Here is a 19,646-nt window from a genome sequence, read left to right on the forward strand (position 1 = left end):
AAAACAAACAGAGTTATTCACTGTAAATGGATTAGGAATGAGGCGACGGTATGAAGCAGCAGAGTCCGAAACAGGGCGGCATCAGGCAGGTTGTGCAGCATTCACAGTGTGCAGGTAGACTACAATGCATTTTACAGCGTGTGGATAGAGAGAGCAGCTTGAACTTCACTGTGGCAACCTAAACCTGGCAACCTAAAGAGAGGAAGTCTTTCAGGAGGGAAGGAGGAGATGTGTGCTCATTACAACACTACAACAGCATGCACAGAGGAGGAGATGAACAATTCATTAATGAATTGATGTTTTGTTCATCAGAAGAGAGAGAGGGGGAGTCTGATGAATGCAGGGAGGTGCTGCGGAGGAAGAGTGGAGGAGAAGCTTTTTGCATCCTAAAATAGAAGAGATGAGGGAGAGTCTTCAGCAGCGTAACATACAAACCTTTCTTGATTTTCTCTGGTGGGATTGCTGGTACAACTTTGACAGAGAAAAACCACATGGGCACAGTTATCAAGATGTATTAAATGGCTCTTATCAGCAGGCCACACATACAAATACACACACGTACACAGATATAGTTCAGACCTGCAGCAAACAAACAACAAATGTTTAGTTGTAGAAGATCATAGCTGTGATGTGAAGCTAAGCATGTAGCTTAATGGACTGACTGTGGTCAGTATCACAACAGCCACCTCCCACAACAGCCCAGATTTAATCTCATTTAACCAGCGCTTTGCCAGAAACAACATCCCAGGTCAGTTCTCTTCAGGGGCTGAGAAATTTCCTGGCATGACGTACAAGACAGAGCAGTGGCAGTAGAAGAGGGACAGGCTGTAATGGGAGTCAGGAGACTCCTTGTGAGTGCATTTTGAAGCATCATTTGCTTTCTAGCCATTGTGAGGTGTGCGTGTTCGTGTGTGTGTGTGTGTATCTGCACGCCATAATGCTAACAGAGAAGAATGGATCAATGTTTTTTATTAGAGTATGAGTGTAAATATTTCTCAGTTCTTGCTAAATGCTGCATTGTTTTCACTTTTCACTTTCATCTCATTTTTAATAACACAAAGTTTCATCACATAATAACTTAACAAACTGAAAATGCCCAATCGTTGACAACTCTAGTCGAAGATGCGTCACAGCGATTACAAATCTCAGTCATATCAACCATTTGAACTCTTAATACTTTCTAAAATCCAGAGTTTTTGATCAGATCGATCACAGAGTAACACTGCTATAATGACCTTTCAATCACAGCAGTGCTCTTATTGCTGCAGCCTTGAGGTGCCTGACTCAGAGGAACACCCCGGTGAGCACTAACAGATTTAAATCTTGAAATTTGTTTGAAAACAGGATGAAATCAGATCTTGACGTCCATTTGTTTTTACTTTTCAAATGTTACCAACAATGTGTCAGAAAACTAAAACGTATATCTTTATAAAAAAATATCTTAGATGTGAAAGGTGAATAGAATTACTAGGATGATAATTCTCTAAAGTAACTTCCCAGCAGTAGTCAATGACTAAATAAGATGTAGTTTAACCCATTTTATTTGTCATCCATCCATCCATAACTACAGCAGATTAAGAGCTGCATGATGTTAACCAGAAGGTTGAGATATCCCAAAGGATCTGTTTTAGGGCCTGTGTTTATTAACATGTTTTTTGGACTCACATCACCTATTTTCTGTACAAAACCAAGCTAGAATTTTTTTTCACTATAGGTGAGAACGGGGTTGGTTGTCACACTTTTACTGTGATGATTGCTCATCATCAAAACATCTTCCAATAGTCATTCCTACATTAAATTGAAGCTTAAGGTGTTGGCTTGAAATGTGTATCCCTCTCATTTTCCAACTCATTGTAACAAAGAGGCAATTAACTATCAAAGACACTCTGACACATTGTGACAACCAACCCCATCACAGGGATGGTTGTCACACACTATGGGGTTGGTTGTCACAATGGTATTTCAATGGGAAAAATCTTTTAAAAAGGCAAGAAGGCAGAACTAAATTTGAAAGTTTCATTGCACTGACAAGTGATAGGCCTACATAACTTAATGGATTTTAACATAAAATGAGCAAGGAACATGAACAGGAAACACATCTTTAGGCCAGCCTATATAACAACATAAAGAACAAAACAAATAGGCCCAACAATAATGACCTACTCAACTAGGCTACATGCAGCCACTGTCTGAGTTACAGTGATGGCAAATGTAGGGTCTGCGCACTCCAACTCATTTCACCATGCATAGTTTTGCCAACATAGGGGTTGGTTGTTACATGTGACAACCAACCCCAATGAGAATGTAACGACCAACCCCAACTGGATTTTTTTGCTAGTATCAAGGCTAACAACCATCTAACAACTACTTAGCTAGCTAACAAAAATCTAAACTAGAGCTTTCCCCTCACACTTTGTAAGGGTAACACTTGTTTTGTTATAAACCCATCGTTTAAAAGCCTAGAAGAAAAATACTGAGGAGCTGAATATTTACAATTTGACATGAAAAACACAAAAAGTCCTCTCACCTCAAGTCCAGCTGTCTTATTCCAGAGAAGACTATGTAGGTGAAGCTCTGATCCTAATTCTGGAAATGTCCATACCCCAATTTGAGAGACAGCGCCCTCTGGTGGCCAGATATAACGAGTGTGCCAACCAACCCGTGTGACAACCAACCCTGTTCTCCCCTACTCAGTGTTTTCAGTTGAAAGTGGTTCAACTTCTTGAACACAGCCATGCTAATCACTGTCACTTCTCCATCACCGACCAATCAAAATTTAAGACTGGGTGGGACTCCTGATGTGAATTTCATATTTATATTTATGGTTATGTTTTTCTCGTAAAAGGACATGGAGTCATAGCAAATACAAAACATACAGGGCATTTTCAAACAATCTTATTAGTTACAACTTAGGAAAGCAGGAGTGATGCAGGACAACTTGAGTAGCCTAGCTACTAGGTATGTAAATAATTAATCAAGTACAGAGTAAATGAGTGTTAATTATGGCTCGAACTATCAGCTATCAGGGTCAGCATTTTTCAATCCCAACCAATTGGCTAAAGGTATGAGTGCAGCAAAGACTCAGCCAGAAGCACCCAGGTCTCTGTAATGGCTCTTCTTTTGAAGGAGCAATAGCTACAAAACACCAGCCACATCCTTTTAACTGGACATTACCCCAAACTTTCTACGAGTCAACAGACTCGTAGAAAGTTGACACAGAGGGATTTCCTAGACAGGCAGAGCCGGCATAACAGTGTTTCTGCATACCAGCAACATCATGGCCCTCTTGGTGGGTGTTTTCTGCCACCAGACTGATTGTGACCTGGTTGTACTTCTGACTGACATCTGACCCTGTGAGCAAGCAACAAAGTATGGATATTTCCAGAATTAGGATCAGAGCTCACCTACATAGTCTTCTCTGGAGTAAGACAGCTGACCTTGAGGTGAGAAGACTCTTTTTGTTTTTCATATAAAATTGTAAATATTCAGCTCCTCAGTATTTTTCTTCTAGGCTTTTAAACGATGGGTTTATAACAAAACAAGTGTTACCTTTACAAGTGTGTGGAGAATACTATAGTTTAGATTTTTATTAGCTAGCTAAGTAGTTGTTAGATGGTTGTTAGATGGTCCCCGTGATGGGGTTGGTTGTCACAATGTGTCAGAGTGTCTTTGATAGTTAATTGCCTCTTTGTTACAATGAGTTGGAAAATGAGAGGGATACACATTTCAAGCCAACACCTTAAGCTTCAATTTAATGTAGGAATGACTATTGAAAGATGTTTTGATGATGAGCAATCATCAAAACAGTAAAAAGTGTGACAACCAACCCTGTTCTCCCCTATTTTTAAGTCGGCTTTGAGTCCATGGTTCAATTTTTTTGGAAGTCATTTCAACAGAAAAATACTTGCATATAAATCAGCCTTAAAAGCTGAAGTCACTCTTAATAATATTTTTCATCATATATTTTTTTTTAATAGGGTAATTTTATAAAACTACTGTAGTTTATTCTCATGAGTGGGGGGCGAAGTGGGAGGAATGTGGTCTTACCTTTGGTTGAGGAAATAGTACTGGGAGTGAGAGTGGTAGTGGTAGTGGTAGTAGTGGTTGTGGTAGTGGTGGCTGGTGCTGAGGTGATGTTTACAGCTGAAAACAGGTAGAGGCACACAACATAGAACATAGCCTGTTAACACACTGGGGGAGGAGGGAAGCACATTAAACAGCCGCACGCAGCTTTGCGGCATACCCATCCAGAATCACAATAACACTGACTGACATGTCCAGAATGACAGGCAACACATTACAGCACATACCAGAGCCGAAGGCCTTCAGACGTGGTAAAAATAAACAACAAAGCCACCCGGACAAGAAAGGTAGGGACAAAAGGAAAGACAGGGGGGAAGCAACATAAAGAGACGTACACGCATAGGAGTACAAAGAGCAGAGACAGGAAACGCTAGCAGCAGCAGCAGGAAGAACTCACTGGCTTTAATGTTAAAGGCCAGGGCGTCTATGCCCTGGTCATTGGAGGCGTTGCAGAAAGCAATGATGTCCGAGGTGACCATGATGATGACCATGCTCTTAATCCCATCCTCAGTCAACGTTTCTGAGGCTGTCTCAAGAACCTGCAACAAAAACATGTAGAATTAAATGATCATTTAAACTCTGGGCCCAATCGTTCAAAAAAAACAAAAGATCAGATTAAATCGAATCTTGAAATCCTGTTAAGATGAAAAAAGGATTTGGAAATTGGAATAAATCAGGTAATCAGTTGTTCAAAACGTTTGATCAGACTGGGATTTCTTTGATTTAAAAAAAAACAGCATTAAGGGTGGTTCCTGTGGAGTGTCCTTTTTGATAAGCTTGTTGAGAGTCAGTAGTTAAATCGTTGTCTTTGAAGAAATGTTGTATTTGTTCACAAACCATCTTTTCCAGCACTTTACTATGAATTGGCAGCAGACTAATCAGCCTGCTGTTTGAGCCACTCAAATCTTCTGCTGTTTTTTTTTTCAGCGGGATAACTTTTGCCTGTTTCCATGTTAAAGGGAAGACACTATTTGCTGTGCTGGTGTTGAAGATGTGACAAACAGGTCGTACTACATTAAAAGCAGACAATTTTAGAAGCTTTGCATCAGATTATTCCTCCCACATGGTTTGTCAGTGTTTAGACTTAATAACTCTTGCTTCACTCTTTTAATATTTACTGTATTTACTTCAAATTTCAAAAAAGGGTCATCTTTTATGAGTTGTGTAATCCTTAACTCATGGGATTGGTAATCCTTAAAAATCTATATGTGATTCACTCTCAGACAAAATTTGAAGATTCTCCTCCTGACTTTCCTCATAAAAGTCTGGGCATTTTTTGTAGCAGCTGTAACTAGTACAAGAACATGAGGCTTCCCTTTGCTGTACCTTTCCATCTGATGTGGTCCAGGTGACATTGGGGGTCGGGAAACCTCTGACATGGCAGCTCAGCTCTACAGCCGCGTCATAACTCTCCTCTATGTCTGTGTTGTCAGGACTCAAGATCTTCGGTGGGCCTAAAGAGAGATGAACATGTAATGATAATGTGAAGGAAAAGGAAAGCACACCAACTGTTACTAATCAAAGTACCCTCCACACAAATAAAATAACCTTTACGCAACATAAATGAACTAAACTGAATTTAGTTCCACACATTTTTTCTGTAGTTTAATAGAAAACATAAAAAAATAAATAATCATAGGTTGATTTCTGACTAGAAACAAAAGAATACTAGTATTTTGAAATATTATCTGATATCAGACTGACTCTGGACATTAATGAGAAGATTCTCGCTGGTTTCCATCCCCTCAATCTCAGGAACAGTCACCACACATGTGTACGTCCCTGCTTCCTCAAATGAAGCGTCCTTCACTGTTAAAATGTGGCCCTTTGAAATCTCCTTCCCATTCTACAACAAGGACACAAAAAGCACATTTAGCACACATACTGACATGCACACACAGATGTGATCAATACAAAGGCTTGCAGTGAACTTGTTTTTAATGGATCAGGTAACAGCGTGAATGAACCTCCTGCATGAATTTGTGTAGAGAAATTGAAAAAAATTCCTAGAACAAATCTAAAATATTATAAAAAGAGTTTTTGAACATTTACTTCAGATGATGTGCAGCTTAGTATCGCAGCTTACTGCTTAATGGCCTGTCTTTTGCACTGGCTCTACACAATGTTGGACTCTCTCTATCATCTGCATGATCATTTCCTGTGTTGGAAGAAAATAGCCTTCACCCTCTAAATGTAAGCCACTACTTTCACAAAGGAATTTACTTTCTGAGTCTTCTTTCATATTTTCTTCTGCAACTTTGATGAGAGTTTTCCTCTCAACATGCAGAAGCGTGAAAAGGCTGATTATTTTACTTATTTCAGTGAACATGAAACCATTATCATCTATCAGCCTTGAGTCAGAAGCTTTATACCAAATAAATCACCTGTGTATTTATGCTCAACACTAGCTTCTGCACTTATACGCTTTAAACAAATCACCGTCTACACTGTCTGAGAAAGAGTCCACATTTGCTGCAGAAAGAAGCAATAACCAATTGGCACCTAAAGCACTTTATGATCAAATAATCTGTCACACTGACCAACTAAAAAGACAAGAATGTAATTAATTCTGCTCTTGCCTGTCTTAAATGTTTTCACATAGTTAATTTTTGCACACTACACAGGTAGTGACAGTTTCCCAAATGCAGGTTAAATAATCATGATGTAATTTAGAGACAAAACAATGTTCCTGCTTGTGTCATTTATGCTCTGTAAGTGTATGTTACCTTAAACCAGGCCGTTTCTGTCTTCAGGGTGGACATGGCATTGCAGGTGGCCTCAAGCGCCCCTCCTTGAGCCACAAGAACGGAGTCTTTAGGCAGCACCACAGCAGAATCAAGAACTAGACAGAGCAGGGAGAGCAATAAAACCGTTACATTGCTGCTGAAATATACCTGTTCTTAAAGATCACAAATCTTTTCAGTGCAGTTTCCTTACAGTTCACAAACACAGAGGTTTCTCCACTGGTAGGATCGAAGGTTTCTGTGTCATAAGAAGTGCATTCATAAACTCCGCTGTTCAGACGTGTCACATTTTCCAGCAAAAACACATTGGCTTCCACAGACACGTCACTCTGCAAAACAAAGTAATGAGACCAACACATAAATATTTAATTCTAACTCTACGTGTGCAAGCAGTCTTTAAAGTGCTCATAAAACACTGAGAATGTGGAAACTGGCAAATGGGGGATTGAGTTTCTTACATCCACATGCTTGAATGAAATAACAGAGGATGGAGGATTCCCATTGTCACGACAATGAAGCTCGATTGTGTCCCCCTCTTTGATTGCTCCTTTTGGGGACTCTACCCAAACCTGGACGTCTGTGGGAGGGTCTGAAAGAAAGAGAAGAGTTACAAACCTGAACTTAGCTGTAGCCTTCACATGTATTAGCAAACTACCTCTGCAGCAAACTGCTAAATCTCCAACTACAGAGGTTTCTGTTGATTTCCTACAGCCAATAAAAAAGAAACCCACTGTGGGACTGTTTCAATCAATCAATCAATCTTTATGTGTATAGCGCATAATGACAATAAACGTAATCTCAAGATGCTTTTACAGACATAGAAGATCTAGACCAGGGGTTCCCAAAGCGGGGGTCAGGACCCCCTGGGGGGTCGCGAGACACAAATGGGGGGTTGTGAGATATCTTCCAGAATTTTTTATTTTTTTTTAAGTTATCTAAAATTGTTCCTTTTTACCCATTATAGAAAAAAATATAGACAAAAATAGTAGCTAACCTTGCAATAAAACCTTGAAAATAGAAAATATAATGAGTTTTCTGACTTTCTTTTTGCCTGATGACTCCTAAGTTTAGGGTTAGTGAACAGTTAATTATCAAAAGCATCAGTAGCAGTAGGTTAATTCATAACGGCACAGGAAACACAGACATGCTTATACAGGTAGGCTGTTTTTCTGCAGACCAGCTAAATGAAGCCACATTAAATCCCTTTGAGGGACAGTGGGGGTCGTGAGTCTTTGGCACCTATATTCTGGGGGTCGTGGGCTGAAAAGTTTGGGAACCCCTGGCCTATAGAATACCTCACTGATCCTTGTCACATTCTGACGCTCTGTCCCTCTGCATCTCTGACTGACTCATCTGGTAGTAGATATTTATTTACTGCATGACACATGGTCAAGATCAGCAAGGACAGCAGGTTTGTGTACCAACGCAGATGTTAAAATTTCCAAAACTGTTTTAATGACATATTAATAATGACATATTAATAATGTATTAATACATTAATAATGTATTCATATGTAATCTTGATTCAGGAGTCAAATGAATTCAATGAAATGTGCTTTATAATCTTAAATTTTTGATATTTTATTCAAATAAATGCTGCACTTGCTTCACCATAGTGCTCTTGTACTATAACTTAGAGCAGGGGTTTCCAAAGTGTGGGTTGAGAAATGTCTTCCAGATTATTATTATTATTTTTTAAGTAATCTAAATTTGCTTATCTTGCCCATTATTGTAAAGTATAGACAAAAATTGTAGTTACATTTGAAATAAAACCCTGCAAATAAGTAAATTTCATTAGTTTTCTGCCTTTCTCTGTTGCCAGATGACGCTTAAAGTTAGGGTTGGGGTTAGCTAACAGTTAATTAACAAAAGTATCAGTTACATCCATAGACTGTAAAAAATATGGATGTAGTATCCGTGACGTCACCCATCTTTTTCTGAAGAGCTGTTTTGAGACCAATCGGCTGCGGCAGCCATATTGTTTCTGTCGAGCCAGTGTGACGTAAAGAGGCGGGCTTTGAGCCTCCTAGCCAACAGCTGCAGTGTTCCCACAGGCAGCTGTGCCTCTCATTGGAAGACTGGTAATCTCAAAATCTTTGAAATTGCCGAATTAGAAAAAAATTCACCCCCCTCACAGTGAGAGGACGTCGAGAAATGAGCTATTCAGACTACACTCATCTTTTGTACCAGGCTGTAAACATGTTTATTAATGCTGCAAAGATCGTCTTTTCCCCATTCATGTGTATGTGACTTCCGGTACTTCCGGAGCCAGCCTCAAGCGGATCCTCGATGAACTGCAGCTTTTAACACTTCCGCATTGACTCATATTTTTAGACCAGAGGTTGCCGCTTGGTTACATCAGGTTAATTCACAACAGCACAGGAAACACAGCCACATGTGCATGTAGGTAAACTCATTTTGAAGGATGAAGCAACATTTAACCACTTCAAGGGGGTCACAAGTCTTTGGCATCTATATTTTGGAGGTCGCGGGCTAAAAAGTTTGGGAACCCCTGGTCTAGATCATACTCAATGTTAAATTATTAACAAAGACCCAACACCAAAACAGGATAAGACTCAGTCTTATCTCATCTTAATCCACCATGAGCATTGCATCTCGCAGTATTTAGCTAGTGACAGTGGCGAGGAAAAAAATCCTTTTAACAGGCAGAAACATGGAGCAGAACCAGACTAATGTTAGACAGGCATCTGCCTCAACCGAGTTGGAGTTGGAAAGAGGGATAGATGAGATTAAGAGAGAGAGAGTGATGATAGATGCTGTTTCTGCATTGGGTGTAAGAGTAAGAGTAACAATGTAGCAGTAATTGTTTCATACAATGACTGATGACACACTTATTTACTTTCAACATTTAGTAGAAACAGCTCGTACTCATGTGTGTTTCGACACTCTGAAACAGACACTGAAGTATTGAGTATGGAGTCTATGTAATATTTCTCTACTCTAATTTCACTTAATGTGGAGCTACAGCACCAGTTTGGTTTTTTTTGTAAACTATAATAAACTGCCCGCCCTTATATAAACATGAATGTGGTATGTTACAGAGATGACTAAATCTCAAATAATGGGAGAATTTAAATCAAATGTTGAACTCAAAACTAAGGTATATTAGGTATATTAGGTGTATAAGGTGTATTAACAGTTCCCACAGCTAGTTTTGCCACAGAAAGTGTGAAAAATAATCTGCGGTGCTTTCCCTAAAGTACTTCATTTAGTGGATAATCATCAATGGGTTGAGGAATGTCTAGATTGTACAACAAACAATGTTTTAGACAATAGTTTGCTTCCAACTCGGTGAACTTTGTGCCAGCAGTCTTCCTGTTGCGATGGTCAGCTTCCTGTTTTTGAATTACCTCATGAGCACAAAGGCTGATCCGTTAAGAAATAGCTTTTCGAGTTTTGTGTGAAGAAACTTTTCTGCAGAGACCCCTAACTGCCATCCCAACAAACACTTTAAGATTGGACTGAAAGGTCAAGTGCAGGTTTGGCCTTACGACCAAAAATGAATACTGCAGCCAGGTAACAAAACCCTGTGAAACAACATGACACTGCCTCAGTGTGAAACTCACAGTACACAGTGATTTGGACCTTGTCGGTCTCTGTCATCCTGGTTCCTGCAGGAACAAAGTATGTGACCTCACAGTAGAACATATCGTCTTTGTCCTCCTTCATCACTTTCAAGTTCAGCTCACTCTTCACTGAGATCAGACGGCTGGATTCACTGGTGGAACTTGGCACTACTTCAACCACTGAAAGACATGAAATGTTTGTAAACATACAACACAGAGGAAGAGAAGGGAGGAATATGAAGAAAATACATTAAAACAAAATGAAACAAGCTCAAGCAGGACAGAAGTGCTTCTAAGGTGGAGAAGTCAGTCTCACCGCCTGGGATTCCACGTAGTGGCGTGTTGTTTCTGTACCATGTGATATTTGGCTTGGGAAATCCATTCCTAACCTCGCAGCTCCCAACCTGACAGACAGTAGAAAAATACAGAAAGAATCACACAGTAGTCTGACAATTATTTATCTTTGTTTAAACCTAATGTTCTTCAAAGCTTGTTTACCCTGGATGGGCCATCTTCATTGACTGAGATCCCTGTTTGCACTACCTCGATGGTTGGAGGGTCGGGTGTTTCTGCAAAGGAATCAAGAACTTTGTCATTACCAGAAAAGGCTGAGCTCTCTATTGAAACTATGAGTTCTGGCAGCTGACCATTTGCAGTCAAAGACCGTTTCTAAGAGCTTTGTTGTCATTGGATTTTGCAGAAAAAATAAAATATTCAAAAACCTGTATAATTTTTGGAAGTTGTCTACAACTTGTCTACATTTTTAGCATTAAAATGCTTTAAAATATATGAAATTTGAGGGGCATTCACTCAGCAGTTAAAATCAACAGTTAAAGTTAAAGCTAGGGTTGGTAGTCTCGGAAAACCAGCATGAATTTGAATGTAGCATGTCCTCAGGACTCCATCTAACTTTTTAAACTCTGATCCGGACTACAGTCCTGAGCAAAGCACCTCATCAGGTCAGAGGGGACAGGCCCGAGGTGGAGCAAGAGGGGCAGGGGGACAGGGACTCGGAGGAGTGCAAGCTGGGGAAATGTATGCGCATGACGCGGGCAGAACAGCAGGACAGGATTTGATTGGTTTAAAATTTTGGACCCAAAAAACGGTGATTGGTTGGTGTTTTCCCAGGTTTACTCCGGCTGTAGATAACGTCTTTTTTCCGCTCTTTTTTAGGAACACATTATGTATTGATTGCCATCGGGACATAAAGAACATATTTATATCTAAATCTGACTACCAACTCCAGCTTTAAGTGAATACATAATTTGTATATTAGAGTGTAGTTTGAGTTGAAGCCGAGTTGTTTGAAAAGAGTACACATTGTAGTTGTTTTCAGTTGTTAACTTGAAACCTGGTGCTGTTAGTGAAGTCTTCAACATGTGGGCTGTGCAGAGTGCTAGTTTCTCTGTTGTCACATAAAAACCACTTACTGAACACTTTCAGCTTTGTGCGTCCCTCTGCAGGCCCATTTGTCAGACCTATGACACAGATAAATTCCAGTTCATCTGCAAGCTGCACATCCCTGATGGTCAGCACCACCTGTTTGTCGGCTCCAGTTCCATTCACACTGATTCGCTCTGTGAAGGGTGTGGCTTTGTCTACAACCTTCCCAGTTGAGTCCTGAAAGTAGATTCTCTGCTTCTCTCCCGTCCGTGTCACCTAAAATCAGAGTTCAAACACATGAATCACTGCATACATGCACACATTATACCTATCTAAGGCTGCATCTCAAAGCTCTAAAGTTCTACCCTCGCGTCGTTCACTCGCGTCTTAGTCCCGCCCACCAGAGATGCAAGGAAATGAAATGAGAGTTTAGAGGAAACAAGGAGATTTCTTTTAAGAGACATGAGACGTCCTCTCCTCCGGAGCGTCACGTGAAGCGACGTCAGTTTGTGATGACGGCTTTAACAGCTGTTTGTGTCTGCACACATGTTCACTGTAATAACTCTGATAAATATAAACAGTAACAGAGCTCTGTCTCTGTGCTTTACCTGTTTAACAAACACCTGCACATGAACAGAATCTGCTCTCTGTTTATTCTGTCCTGAAGCATCACGGATCGATTTACCGGTAAAATGCCTCATTATTAAATTATTTATAAAGTTAAGGGGAAATAGAAATCATGCAACTCATTTCAAACCCAGTGCTCATTAATGATCAGCCTCATATGAAACTTTTTTAACCTGACAGGAAATATAACAAGTGTTTTTACTAACAAACAAACTTTACTATCAGACTTCTCTTCATGAGGAAAACGAGAACAAACGGGGAAACTAACAGGAAAAATAACTGATCATGAATATATATTCTATCTATGATATTAGACTCTATTAATCTATTTCATTACACAGTAAATCTGAAATAAACAATCAGATATAACTAGGGATGCACCGATCCAATCCTGGTATCGGATATCGGCTAGATCGGACTCAAAAAGCTAGATCGGATATTGGTCTCAAAGGGCCGATATATAGTGCTGATCCATATAGCAGATCTATTCATCTCAGTTCTATCCTTTTCTGTGTTTACAACAGCCATGTGCGTCTCCTACATCATCAGCACCGGCTGGTCTGTGCATTTTTGCCCGGTGGAGCATGATGGAAGATAACTACAGAGGAGAAGAAACCTTCTATTAATGGATTCAAAGTGTGACAAAACGGACAAGTTATTGGATTTAATTGTTCCACATCCTTGAAATTAAGGGATTTCAGCCTCTGGTCTAGCACTTGGAACCCAGGTACAGTTCACCATCAAGTCAGAAAAGCCAAAGCCTGAAGTTGCCAAAACATGATTCTATCCTCACATTAAGGAAAAGAGATTGTTAAATCGATACCAGGATCGGATCGGCTAGTATCAGTATCGGCAGATACAAAGCCCAGGTATCAATATCGGTATCGGGACCTAAAAAGTAGGATCGGTGCATCCCTAGATATAACATAATCCATCCTCTGTTATATTAATTTATGACTTTGGGTTCAGTATTTTGTGTTTAAAACTCACATCAACTCAGCTCATCAAACACCCACTGTGTAGAAACCGACGTATGTTTATGACCTGTCTCAGGTCATCCTTAGTGACTGTTTTAAAGTTTGTCTCTTCGCCGTTATTAAACTCAGGTGATGTTAAGTTTCAGAGAAGTCTGGGCGTGGTATTTGATAAGGGGGCGTTTCTGTCAGTGAAAAGACTTCCACAAAGTCTGTACCCATGTTTCGTCGCTCATCGATCCTCCACTCAGTCTCCTCCGTCCTCTCTCCTCTGTCCTCCGAGCAGCATTAAGAGCTTTGGGATGCCACTTCATATGGCGGGTCAGTAACTACTTCCAGTTCAATGGAGGAGAGAGGAGACCGAAGTCAGGAGCTTTGAGATGCAGCCTATGTCTGTGTGCATCAGGAACTTACGTAGAACCACTGTATCATTGTGCTGCCGTTGCCTTCAGTTGATGGGAACATGCAGTTGATCTGAGCTGTGTCTCCTCTGAAAACCTCCACTCTGTCCTCCATGCTCACCTCCATGTCGGCCCACACTAAAACACAGAGACAGTATTTGAGTATACAGTGGGCAAAGCAAGACATTAACTTCTGTTGAATAGTTAGACATTGAAATATAGATTGCTATGCTGGTTTTATGAACCAGACATTTGTTAAACACGTTTCGACAAAGATTTGGGTTGTAGTTTGTGATCATTCAAATTCTTAATTTTGACAGAAAGCTTTTCATTTTTACTGTTAATGCATATTGGTTCAAAATATCTGTTATATGTCTTATGGACTACTAAAGATCGGTATCGGCCCTGAAAAAACAATCAGTTCAACCCTAATTCATACAGGTTTATAATCCAAAGGACATTAAAAGCATGATTGGTAAAACAAATGATTCACCCTGAAGGATAACATTACAACAAGCTACATACAAAAAAGCTAGCAAAGTCATATCAGAGGAAGTTTGGCTTCAAATTTAGCAAACTCAATCAACATCCACAAATTCTTTCTTCAAGCGGGATTACTATAGGAGGACTGTTTTTTGTCTTTTTTTTTACCCCTAATCTGAAGTCCAAATCAAATGGTTCACAATGTTAATGTTGGACAGAGTGTGGAGCAGGTTCCCCCTAACTATGTTTTTCTGTGTTGCCTGATTCTTGAGCCTTTAATCCCAGAGATTTTGGATATGACATTTGATTCTTCTTTCACCTCTCTGTACCTTAGAAAAAATCCTTAAATCCTCGGTAAAAGGGACATTCACCTTTAGAAGATTTTTACGTCTGCAAGTATAAAAAAAATGTATAAATGTTGGCTTCAGGGGAAGCCTCCCACCATGAAACTACTTACAAACATCATGCACTCTATTCCCAGTATGGAGAATATGACTTTTACTCTTTGGCTTTAAGAGGAGAAGAGGGACTAATTCTGGGGAAAAAAGGGATTGGTACTACCATAAAGACTCTAAACTATTTCTTCCTGTATATCTGAACGCCTCTGTGCACAATGTGTACTGTGCCTGTGTTGTCTTTATTAATCTAGACCATTTCCTTCTATTCTTTACTGACTGTAAAGTAATGTCCTTGTCCTCATTTCTTCATTTGTATAAAACAACAACAAAAAGTTTTTAAAAAGTAGCATTTATATATGGCTGGTAAACATGTTTTAGTCTTTGTTACTCTCTTTGCTGGCACAGAAGCAGAATTACAGTTGAATAGGATTGCTCTGTCGAGAACATGGGAGATCAAAACATAAAACACTAATTAGGCTTCATTCATCACAACACGAGATTGACTGGGTGTTGAGGAAGCTTCTACACCCTGCTGACACAAACTGAAAAGAATCATCCGGGCAAAAAAAAAAAAAAAAAGCAAGAGAAGGAAGTCATGGTGGGTCAAAGGGAAGAGAGAGATGCTATGACAGGAATGAGAAGCCCACCCATGTCCACATTAATGTGCTGCATTCCTCCATGTCACCCTCTCACAGGAAGAAAGGCTCAATTTACAGGCAGAATAGTAGCTACACTGTTCCTCAAGGATCTGTGTCTGAGGAAAGACTGGTTTTCCCCTTCCAGGGTCTCACTGTGGAGCATCCTAAGAGTCTAAAGGAGGGACCCTCTGACATGGTAGACTGCAGGGTTTAGCATATCTGTGACATGTGATTAAGAGCTGTAGCTGAAGGTAACAAGTCTGCCATGTTTGATTGAGCCTTGTCTGATTATCTGCCTATTGTATTTGTGAAGATTCTTCTTAAAGTGCCGAATGACGTGATGGCAGGAAATATCAGGGTTTCTTCAACTCAGAGGAATGTAAATGAGGTTCATCTGTCCTGCACTGACCTTTCTTCTGACTTGATTAAGCCCTAGGGAACAAAACTTCATATTTTCTGCAGCTTTAATTAACTCAACAAAGACAGTTGATCTGTAATGCGCTTCTGATGAATGGTAAATTTGAAATTTCAGGATAAAAGAATATCTTTAAATAGTTTGTGTTTATAGTCTATCTTTAAAAGTTGTATGGTAGCCGCCTCTTGTAAATGTCATTCCTAAAAACAAGGGACTACAATTAATCTTATAAAATAATGTTGTTTTTTTTACATGTCAACAAAAATGAGAGGTTCATTGAGCAAGTTTGTCAGATGGAAAAGAGAGCACCTTCCTATTGCGTTAAAAAACAATTCATCCAGAATAAAAAGAAACTTGATGCATATTCCTGCAGGAAAAGGGAATAACCATCACGCTGCCTGATCATGAGATGGTTACAGGAGAACATCCCAGCTTCCTCCAGTGATTCATTCTATCATCATCTGCCCTGATAACAAACACTTACCCCAAACAAACAAAAAGCAAATCCAAACAACTCCTCTGACTGTACTTTGAGCTGCTTCAATAATAAATATCCCTCCCTCTTTTCTGTCTTCACCTCTCAAACTCCCTCCCTGCATCCCCCCCTTTTCCCCTCTGCTGTGTGTTGCTGTTTACCAACGGCTAATGGACCTGCAGGATGCTTTCCTGTTAAAGAAATTCAATTAGTCTGTCCAACATAGACATTTCCTGGCCATTAGCGATGTTAGGACAACGCTGACTCACTCCCAGTATCCCATCCCCCACCTGGGCACTCACCTACAGTCAGAAGGTGGTTTGATGAAAGTCTACAGCCTGAATTTTCAGCCTAAATGTTTTATAAACACTTTCCACCTCCTGTGTCTGACGGCTGGAGTCTGTTAGCTTGTGGGGCTCTCAATCAAATCTAATTAGTAATTTAACCAGTATTTATCCTCACAGTGAATCAATCTGAGAAGCTGGCACTCCAAGGCTTCACATCGATCCTTTCTGAGGTGAAGAGAGCAGGTATTGGAGTACGTGCACATTGGATAATAGTCCTAAATCAGTGTGACAGAATAAAGCTAAGCGTTGCCTGCTGACAGCAACACGCTGCGCTTCTCAACCTTTCTGAGCTCCTCTCTGCAAACAATATTCTTCCCCTGAGGAGAGTGTGTGTGACCCTGAGATAACAACTTCACATGCTGAGTGTGTGATTTTCCACCAGAAGGGGAATGTGCTGTGTTCACTGTAGTAACTACCTGCTGCTGACCCTTACCCTGTGGCAAGTGGAGCATACTGTGGCAGCCAATGCAGTAGCCATTACTCTGATGTGGTGCTACTTATATATCTGAAAGTAGAATAGGACCTCAGGTATTAGTGTGTTCATGTGTGTGATCAAAACATTTGAAATACTGATTGAAAAAGAGGAGAAAAGAAAACACTTAGACCACAGCAAAAACTTAAGAACTGAGTGTGCCTTTAAATACATAGCTTTTGTTTGTAGTGACATTAACCAAAAGCATCTATCTGAACCACAGCCTGGATCAATAGCTGGACAACATGACAGCTCCTGTTAAGATATAACATTTGAAGATCCCCCTACTGACTGGTGGTTGTACAAGTCATAAAGCCAACATCCTTCATGCTAACTTATCAGACACGAGTCAAACAATAAAATCAAAATGCATGTCAAAGACGTTTTTCTCTAACATAGTTTCTGTCATTGTTGTCAGTTCTTATCATGCTGATTTACATTCAAAAAGTCTATTTTTGTAAGAGGTTTAGTTGTAGTTAATTATTCAATGTTATAAAAAGGTGTTTGACATCGTGACTGAAAGCTCTGTGGCACTGTACGTCTTTACCTTTCCCTTCTTAAGTGTATTTTGTTAGCATAATGGGCTGAATGGCGCTCCATCAGTCAATTCCCACTGCAAAACTCTCAAAGCATCACCAATGCAAAACATCTGAGCCTCTTCCAGGGGATACTCTGGCGTCACTTGTGTATAACGGATGCAGGCAGAGATGCCTAATCCGTCTTTATATACAACCAGTGGTATGAACCACTCAGAAAAACCAATGCACCCAGTTAATCTGTTAATCTTGGTTACAGGATGTCAGAAAAGGGCATTTCACAATCACTTGTTTCATCTCACCAAGTTGAGTCTGCACTGGTTGCTAGGCACGTTAAAGTGACAAGTAAAAAGATAGCTCAATGTTTTTTTGTATTAAGAAAAAAAATAGTAGACATTCATATTTTTGTTTGATTTGGAAAAAGCGAGGCAACCTGCTTGTTATAACTGCTTTGAATCTTTATGCTATGCTATGCTATGCTAAGCTAAGCTGAATAAATGCCATCTGTCTGCTCCATTATAGACATGTCATTGGTATTGACTTCCTCATAATACTGCATTATGAAAAGCAGCATTCCAACAATGTTGAACTGCTCCTTTAAACATTGGTTCTGATGTTTGAATGCGCCAGTAACTAAAAGCAATAAAAACTGAAATGATGTTCATCAAGCTGATATGAATACAGTTTGATTTTTTTAATACAATTTGAAATATATGTTTATGAAAGGCAGAAACATTGGAGCTTTATGAAATGGATTCTCGTATTACAGACAATGTAAACCTTTTTAATAACACTAATAAAGCCACAGATACAGATAAAACATACCAATGAAACACAGCAGTTAGGAGACATCTTGGTTTGATTTATGAGGCTATTTGAATCTGGATCACACACACACACACACACACACACACACAGATTAAAGTGTCAACACTGTTGACAATAAAACTTCAAGGAGGCTGCAGGTGATCTCTCAGCACCAGAAAAAAACTGATGTACTTTAGCTTTTCCCCCGAACACTTCACAGAGAGGAAGACTGTACTCAAAGGCAGCGTATTAGGTTCACTTGAAGATAAGAGAAAATAAGCCCCCCAATACAGACGTTATAAAAGGAGAGCAGATGCACAAAGGATAAGATAATCTCTGGGGGAAGTCATATCAAAGACATTGTTTTGTCTACACTGAAGTCAAAGCCTTTTGTCAGGATACACAATCAGTGTGTCTGTTGGGAGACATGATAACAATACTTCCTGCCAGGCTCTCAGCCTTTGTGGATTCTTTTCCAAATCTGGAAAAACTCCACTTTTAGTAATTTTACTGTGAGAACATTTACAGAAAAGCTCATAAACACAAACCTCAACAGTCATGTAAGAGTCTTAAATCAGTATTAGTTATTTTTAAACTTTTATGATGGTATAACTCAAACAGACAACTCCAGACGTCTCTCTGACAGGTACAGTAGACCAATGAGATGTGGCATGTGTTTGTTCAAAGGCTGGAATCTGCTCTGACTTTCTAACCATGACAGTTTAGCTGACAGTCGACCTGCCCTCCCTCTGTCTGCTCTGGCAGACAGCCCAGTCCACAGATGGCCATCTGTGAGGGAGAGGAGAAGATGTCCACCTTCATCACGTTAGCTGCCATTCAAACCAGATTGTTGTAATGGACTGGCTGCAGACAACAGCACCACAACGATTGCTGGAAACTCAAAATGTTAAAATGTCTCTCCTTTTTACTTTCCTCTTCAATATTTTCTCATATATTTCTCGTGTCTGTTTACAAATCAACAAACTGGAACCCCATGACTATACAGAGGTCTTCATTTAACTAATTTTGTGGCTTTAAAATCAAAGGGCTGCATCAGAGGTTATTTACAAGTGAACTGTTTTATGTTTATGACTTCAAGTCACATTGGCATGTTTCTCTATGATTCAATGATGTTCAGCAACAAAATGTGAAAACCAGTCAATACAAAGTTTCAGGTCAACCAGGACACAAGCTGTCAAGATATCTTACGTATGAATGGACAGTCTGACACTGATTTCCTTAGTTCTGCTGCCTGTGGGGAAAAAAAGCACTTTCT

The 19,646-nt window shown here is 39.8% G+C and overlaps 1 protein-coding gene across 4 annotated transcripts in view; it reads right to left on the reverse strand.

The window, feature by feature from the left end:
• mcamb (melanoma cell adhesion molecule b) overlaps positions 1–19,646 on the reverse strand; it is a 44,962-nt gene that overhangs the window by 2,767 nt on the left and 22,549 nt on the right. Inside the window, exons 2-14 of one of the 4 annotated variants that reach the window (XM_034701310.1) lie at positions 13,813–13,937; positions 11,845–12,073; positions 10,913–10,983; positions 10,731–10,818; positions 10,415–10,594; positions 7,286–7,416; positions 7,021–7,156; positions 6,810–6,925; positions 5,788–5,929; positions 5,410–5,537; positions 4,481–4,622; positions 4,048–4,143; positions 436–471 (exon numbers count right to left, since the gene is read on the reverse strand). In XM_034701310.1, the coding sequence (XP_034557201.1) occupies positions 436–471; positions 4,048–4,143; positions 4,481–4,622; positions 5,410–5,537; positions 5,788–5,929; positions 6,810–6,925; positions 7,021–7,156; positions 7,286–7,416; positions 10,415–10,594; positions 10,731–10,818; positions 10,913–10,983; positions 11,845–12,073; positions 13,813–13,937 (1,620 nt within the window). The remainder of the gene's footprint in view (positions 1–435; positions 472–4,047; positions 4,144–4,480; positions 4,623–5,409; positions 5,538–5,787; positions 5,930–6,809; positions 6,926–7,020; positions 7,157–7,285; positions 7,417–10,414; positions 10,595–10,730; positions 10,819–10,912; positions 10,984–11,844; positions 12,074–13,812; positions 13,938–19,646) is intronic. The other 3 variants (XM_034701311.1, XM_034701312.1, XM_034701313.1) reach the window with 3 other exon arrangements.

This window comes from Notolabrus celidotus, chromosome 14 (assembly GCF_009762535.1).
Source record: "Notolabrus celidotus isolate fNotCel1 chromosome 14, fNotCel1.pri, whole genome shotgun sequence".
Lineage (NCBI taxonomy): Eukaryota > Metazoa > Chordata > Actinopteri > Labriformes > Labridae > Notolabrus > Notolabrus celidotus.